At 39.2% G+C, this 7,723-nt stretch overlaps 1 protein-coding gene across 1 annotated transcript; it reads left to right on the top strand.

Annotated features, from left to right (window-relative positions):
- Window positions 1-3,802: 3,802 nt before the first annotated feature.
- LOC127555276 (heterogeneous nuclear ribonucleoprotein H-like) lies at window positions 3,803-5,248 on the top strand. The gene has a single exon (XM_051987501.1). The coding sequence runs from the start codon at window positions 3,803-3,805 to the stop codon at window positions 5,246-5,248; it is 1,446 nt and encodes a 481-aa protein (XP_051843461.1).
- Window positions 5,249-7,723: the final 2,475 nt, after the last annotated feature.

Below are 7,723 nucleotides of genomic sequence, written 5' to 3' on the forward strand. Positions count from 1 at the left end.
AGAGCATGAATATTCTCTCTAGTCTAAAAATATATAAAATAAAGCTTGAAAAATAAAAAACATAAATAAAAGCAATGGTTAATATGAAAGTGTGTTTTGCACATGTATAATTGATACAGTACTACTTACCTTTGGGAGGAAAAGAAAGTGGAACTCAAAGTTTAAAAAGAAGGATGTTAAAAATAAACAATGAATTTTTAAAAATTAAAAAATATATGAAAAAATTTAATTTAGAAAAAAGAAAGCAATGGAGATTTGAAGCATTTAGGTGATAACAAGGTAGTGATTTCAGGAAAACCTGAATTACAATTCTTCTTCAATTAGTACTTGTGAAAACCAGAGCAAAGTACTTAATTAACTTTCTTTGCCCCAGCCTTAAAATGGGTAAAATTATACTAACTTCACAAATTTCTTAGGTGCAAATGACACCATAAATAAAAAGAGCCTTCAGCAAACCTTAAAAATGATTATTATGCTTATGAGTATGTTTGGGGAAAAAAATAGAACAAATTACACAGCCATTGCTATGCATTAAGGCTTCAAATTGTCGCTGTACTTATTAGAAGATACATCTAATTATTTTTGGTTATTGCCTTGTAATGACCACGTATTTAAAATCAGCCCGAGTCAGGAATTCAGGTTAAGGGAAAAATCTTCAATCTTTATTGAAGTGAAGAGGTGAATAAGGATTGCGATAGCAATATGGGCAGCTGTGACAGGAAGCCAGCTAACAGAGGGGGATCTGAGCTGAAAGGGCCGTCGCAATGGCACTGCAAGCAGTCTCTCCTTCCCCTTCCTTTTCCACTCCCCTGCCTCCACCCACCAAAATCGTCATTTCCTATACAAGACATCAGGACAAGAGTGGGCAGGGGCCATTCTTTTTCCAAGCTTATACATTAATAGAGTATGGTCCAATTACTATTTAGCCTCATGTGCTTGGGACCTCAGTGCATCAACTCAAGCCTCAGCCTATTACATTGCATAGATATCTACTTTGGGTGTTTCCTTGACTCAGTTGAAATTCTGTAATTTTTATCCTTGTCCTGGACTATTCCTGAGACTGGAGAAATCACTATCTTTCTATTTGTTTCCTTAGTCCAGGGGTCCTCAGACTTTTTAAATAAGGGGCCAGTTCACTGTCCCTCAGACTGTTGGAGGGCCAGACTATAGTAAAAACAAAAACTGTTTTGTGGATCTTTAAATAAAGAAACTTCATAGCCCTGGGTGAGGGGGATAACAGTCCTCAGCTGCCCCATCTGGCCGACTGACTGTTGAGGACCCCTGCTTTAGTGCCTTATTTCTGGAAGTACATGGCTGCATTGAATGACTCCTATGACTTCTTTCTTCAAGGGACTGTGGTTACTGAGGGCAAAAAAAAATGAAGCTTCCTTGATTGGCTTACTTAAATGCTTGTATTTTGTTCTAGGACCTTTCAGAAATACCTTTTCACTGCAATCAAGACTGGAACCTCCCCCCATCTTTCCACTTATTAAGTGCTTAAGAGAATGATCTGATCAAGTGGTTAAGGGGATAAATTTCCTCTTCATTGTTTCTGAGGTGTGAACACTATGTGGTACTCTGAAGGAGGTAAATGTGCTAAATGTGTAACTAAATGAGGTTTTAACTTAGAGCAAGAGGGATAGCCAAGCCCTGAGGGGTGGTCCTTTGTGAAGAAAGACAAAGGGATCTTTCTACCTGCAACTAACACCTTTTTAATGTAAATAAGAAAGGGAAGGAGACACTTGAGAGCAGCACTAGGCCAGTTTTTCAAATCTTTGCTCAGAGCTAGACTCCAGCTGGAGCTGTGTTCCTGACCAGGAAGCCTCCTAGTAGGATTGCAAAGGTAATTTGCAGTTTTCTCGGGGAAATACATCTTACTTTCAAATCTGTAAAAACTGAAAGATAGCCTATTTATACTTGGAGTCAGTTAGAGCGATGGGGTTTGAATCAGGGCCTATATCATAGTTATAGTTCCATGAAAATGGTAAAGTTACTTATTAGCTGAACTCACAAAGCTGGAAGTATCAAATGGGATAATAGAGTCTGGTTGTTTGTCATGTGGTTAGCTGGGTATTAATATTAAATTATACTCACTCACAAGGTGAGCGATGTCTTGACACACATCCATGACCACGATGTTTTGCACTATTTTGGCTAATTAGATGGGCTGCAGCTGAATTCTTGGGGAGGTTCTGAGATGGGATCCAGAAGCTATTGCTTTGCTTGACAGTATCAACCTATGTATATAGTAGGCAGTCAGTAAATAAGCATTTATTAAACTCTTAATGATGAGGTTTAGATTTGGAGTACCCAAATGAAATTAGGGTTTCTGGTGATCGGGGAGTTAAATAAGGTCTAGTGGCAAGTTTGGGATTCGGACAATCAAATGGAGGGATTTAGCTCCCTTACAATACCTATGGATTCGGTGCAAGAGTAGGGAGATTTGGGGAAGTCCCTTCGAGGCTCAAGCAGTTCTCTGTAAAGGAACTTAAAGATCCAAAAACCTAGATTGATAAAAAAGGTTTATTATGGGGATTGGAAGTAAGGTTAAAGTCTAGTTAAGGAAATAGGTGAGGATAAAGAGAAGCAGGCACTAAAAACCGCATTCCAGTGGGCAGAGGCTCCTTGGGGTTCCAAAAATAGGGCTGGCATGTTTGGAACCTCTGCAAAGAGAGGATTTTAGTTTGACTCCTTATATAATGAGAGATTTAGCTAAAGGGGGCCCAGGGATGGAGTCCCAAGTTGCCTCAGATTCGATGGGGGCTGTGAGAGCCCAAGTTGGCTCCTATCTGGTGGAGGCTGGGACAAGCACAGATCTCCTGTTGGAATTCAAAGGGATGATTTTGACCAGGATTTATAAATCAAAGGTGCAGGCTTCCTGAATTGATAATGCATCAGCCAGGAGGGGCTAGGAGTAATCTGAATCATAAATCAATCTGAAAGGATCTTAAAAGGACCACAATCCGCTTCATTATCATGTGCTAATAACCATTTGTGCTAAGTTTTGGGGATACAAAGAAAGGGAAAACATAGTCCCTGTCCTCAAAGAGCTTACATTCTAATGAAAATGATAACATGCAAACAAACATTTAAATGGAAAATATATGGTGTGTAAATAATGGAGAAACACACAGAAAGAGCTGCTCCAGAAAGTAGGATATTTGAGTTGAATCTTGAAGCCCAGGGAGTTCAGTGGATAGAAGCAAGAAAGAGCATTATAAGCTTGGGGAAGTGCAGGAAGAGGCACAGTAAGACCCCACACTCCAGATATCCATGATCCTGCTTGTGGTTCTTGGTACTTGAACTCTTTTTTTCCCAGTCATTGGAACTATTTTTTCTTTGACTGACTTGACTGGAAGATAAAGATTTTAGTTCCGACTTTTTTATTACTCTGAATTTTACATATATTGAGAAACACAAATATTTCTACATACAAAGAATAGTGAAAGAAAATTATACATGAAACAAAAAAAATTCCTTTTAATTCACCTTTATTTTCTCTTCAAATGTATAATAAATTGTGCAGAGGAGTTTCAAAGCTGTCCTTTCTGTGGGTCTTGTCACTTCCTTTATTCTCCTGTCTATTTTATGCGAAATGCTAGAAAGGTATTCTTTTTTTTTTTCACCACTGCTATAGCGCTAGAAATTTTAGATAAATCAATAACATAAGAGAAAGAAGTTGAGAAAATAAACACAAAGAGGATGATTTGTTTAGAGAACTCTTGATAGTGAAATAAAAATTAATGGAGATTTTCTTTGAAGACACAGAAGTCAATTATCAAACTGCGGACTAGTCAAGAAGATGCTGAATGTCGAAGCAGAAGGCAGCTTTGTGGTGAAGGTCAGGGGCTTGCCTTGGTCGTGCTCGGCCAGTGATGTCCAACACTTCTTCTCAGGCTGCAGAATTCGAAATGGGGTGGCAGGAATTCACTTCATCTATACCAGAGAGGGGAGACCAAGCGGAGAAGCATTTGTGGAGCTCGAGTCTGAAGAAGAGGCCGAACTGGCTCTGAAAAAACACAGAGAGACCATGGCACACAGATACGTGGAAGTGTTCAGGTCCAACGGTGTGGAGATGGATTGGACCCTGAAGCGCACTGCTCCCAATAGTCCTGACCCTGCAGGCGATGGCTATGTGCGCCTTAGAGGGCTCCCATTTAACTGCAACAAGGAAGACATCGTTCAGTTTTTTTCAGGGTTGGAAATCATGCCGAATGGGATAATGCTGCAGGTAGACTTCCGAGGGAGGAACAGCGGGGAAGCCTTCGTGCAATTTGCTTCACAAGAGATCGCTGAAAAGGCCTTAAAGAAACACAAGGAGAGAATGGGCCACAGGTACATTGAAATCTTCAAAAGCAGCCAGGCAGAAGTTCACACTCATTATGATCTGCCTCAGAAGAAAATGGTGAGGCAGCGTCCGGGCCCTTATGACAGACCTCCGACTGGCAGATACTATGGCAGCCTCGGGAGAGGAGCGGGGCTTGAGGGAATGAGGTACGGAGCCCACGAAATCATGTACGGAGGCTACGAAAACTATATTGGATACGGCGCCCACGAAATCATGTACGGAGGCTACGAAGACTACGTTGGATACAGTAATGACTATCACTTTGGGAGAGATCCCAGGTACTTTTTAGCCGTGTCTGGCGACAGCTACGGATCCGGCTGGTCTACCTTCCAGAGTCCTGCGGGCCATTTTGTGCACATGAGAGGGCTGCCTTACAAAGCTACTGAAAAGGATATCTATGACTTTTTCTCACCACTCAAACCTGTGGGAGCTTACATTGAGGTTGGAGCTGATGGCAGAGTGACTGGAGAAGCGGATGTAGAGTTTGCTACTCATGAAGATGCCGTGGCAGCCATGTCAAAAGACAAAGCAAATATGCAGCACAGGTACATAGAACTCTTCCTCAATTCCGTAGCAGCAGCAGACAGTGGTGTTTATGATCCCCAAATGATGGGGGGCATGGGCTTGTCAAACCTGCCTGGTTATGGCAGTCCATCTGGTCAGGAGCTGAATGAGGCTTCTGGAGGAGCCTACGATGGGCAGATGAGCATGAGCAAAAGTGATCAAGTTTTACAGGAAAACTCCAATGTTTTAACCACATATTGCATAGAAAACCAAGGAGAGATGAACAACAGCTACAACAATTGGGGGAGCTCTGTTTCTGTGGGAATGGATAGAATGGAAGAAATAACAGGCATGTCCAGTATGGGAAGTGAATCAGTAATGTACCCTGATTATTGACTCTTAATTAATCTTCAGGAAAAAAAAAAAAAAAGCAAAGGGCAGCTGATTGGTGTAGTGAGAGAGCACCAGCCCTGAAGTCAGGGGGACCTGAGTTCAAATATGGCCTCAGACACTTAACACTTCCTAGCTGTGTGATCCTGGGCAAGTCATTTAACCCCAATTGCCTCAGCAAGGAAAAAAAAGCAAAGAAAAATTACTTTTTTTCAAAACAAGCTTCAAATACTGTTACTAGACTCAGAACTGTTTTTCAAAACTCCAAGCTTGATATTTTTAGAAAATAGGAAAACATTCATTCATGATATAATAAGAAAACTTAATAAAGATTATAACTGCTAAAAATTTTCCATTTTTCTCAAGTCATATTTTATGAATAGAGTGTATAAGTATTGAGGTTAAAGCAATTTCAGGTTTGTTAAATATTACTGTCATGCCACACTACCAGGAATGCTAAATTCATTTTGGGAGACACACTTTAAAAATTACTTATTTTGTCAATTACATGTTAAAAAACCAAATTTTTACCATTTATTTTATAAAAATAAATTTTTATTTTTGAAATTTTGAGTTCTGAAAGCTCTTCATGCTTCTCTTCCTTCTCTCAATAAGAAGGTAACTAATTTGCTATAGTTTACACATGTGTAAGCATGCAGAACTTATTTCCCTATTAGACATGTTGCAAAAGAAAATGGGGGTACAAAGAGTCAGACATGACCAAAATGATCCAACAACGATGAAAACAGACCAAAAGAAATAGAGTAATAAGGTTTTAAAATTATGCTTTGATGTACATTCAGACTCCATCAGTTCATTCTCTGCAGGTAACTAGATCATCATAAGCTCTTCACAATTGTGAATTGGATCATTGGATTCCTGAGAATAATTAAATCAATCATGGCAGATGATCATAGGATATTGCTCTTGTTGTATATGATGTTCCTTTGCTTCTGCTCACTTCCCTTTGTGTCCCTTTATGTGTCTTAAAACAAAAACAGATTTAAGAAAAAAAAAAAAAACTTGTCTTCCTCATTTCTTACAACAAGAACGGAATAATAGTATTCCATCAAAACCATGTGCCAGAGAACTGATTAATAAAGTCATTTGCCAATGGTAAAAAAATTATGAATATAAATAGTTTTGAGAGGAAGAAATTAAAGCTAGTCACATGAAAAAATGCTCTAAATCACTGTTTAGAGAAATGCAAATTGAGACAACTCTGAGGTACCACCTCATATTTTTCAGATTGACTAACATGATAGGAAAAGAATGCAAAATGTTGGAGAGAATGTAGGAAAACTGGGACATTAATACATTATTGGTGGATTTGTGAAAGGTTTCGATCATTTTGGATAGTAATTTAGAACTATACCCAAAGGGTTGTAAAACTCTGCATATCTTTGATCCAGCAGTCTCATTACTGGGTCTATATCCCAAAGAGATCATAAAAGAGGGGAAAAGACCTATACATGCAAAAATGTTTGTAGAGGTTCTTTTTGTAGAGGCAAAGAATTGGAAATTGAGTGGATCTCCATTAGTTGGGAGATAAGTTGTGATATATAAAGATGATGGAATATTATTGTTTTATAAGAAATGATGAGCAAGTCTGGGACCCACAAGAACATCAAAGAATATAATCAGTTGCAGAAGTTTTAGGTTTGAACATGAACCTTCTGGACTTAGCCTCTTTAGATTATCTTTCTCCATAAAAATTTAAGCTCCTTGAAGGGAGGGACTGACTTTTATAATCAGGAGTGGTGGTCTTAGATTTTAAAAAGAACTCTTTGGGCTTTGGTCCCTTATCCTTCTCAAATTATCTCTCCCTATAAGAATCTAAGCTTCTTGGGGGCAGGGACTGAGTATATAATGAGGGGTGGAAATTCATATTATATAATTTCTGCAATAGCCAATTAATGGAGAATGGGGGAAGAACTTGCACTTTAGGATAAAAAAAACTGCCTTTGTGGTTTTGATGAGGTTAGTGGGAGTGCAGAGAGTTGTGGGAACCACTCTTTGGTTGGCACAGGTCCAACATGAAAGAATTCATGAACCCAAAATATTAGACTGGCAAAAGAAAGTTTATTGTTGGCACTGCAGAAGTTAGCTTTTGCTAGGACAACTGACTTCCAACTGACAAACTCCTGGCAGAGCGATAAACAGAGGTGTTAACATTAAGAAAAGAAAGTCTTCACAGCAGGCGGAGTCCTGACAGACAGCTATGCCAAAGAGAGACAGAAAGAAAGCGAGAGAAGTTACTTGACAAGGCTTCCTTGTCCTGTTTCAGACATTCTGGAAAGAAATGAGCCCCAAATTGCCCTTTAATAGGAAATCTAAGACTGAAGTTTCAATTGAATGAGATTACTGTCCCCAGGCCTAGATTCCCAGTTGAATGAGACCACTTAAATTCAAGCTAAGTAGGAGTGGTCCTGGACTAATTTTCAACTCAATAAAGGGTTCAGCTAGTCAACAGAAATATCA

This window comes from Antechinus flavipes, chromosome 3 (assembly GCF_016432865.1).
Source record: "Antechinus flavipes isolate AdamAnt ecotype Samford, QLD, Australia chromosome 3, AdamAnt_v2, whole genome shotgun sequence".
In the NCBI taxonomy this organism is placed as follows: Eukaryota; Metazoa; Chordata; class Mammalia; order Dasyuromorphia; family Dasyuridae; genus Antechinus; species Antechinus flavipes.

Coding starts and splice junctions, on each gene's coding strand:
- LOC127555276 (XM_051987501.1), top strand. CDS start 3,803: ATGCTGAATGTCGAAGCAGAAGGCAGCTTTGTGGTGAAGGTCAGGGGC.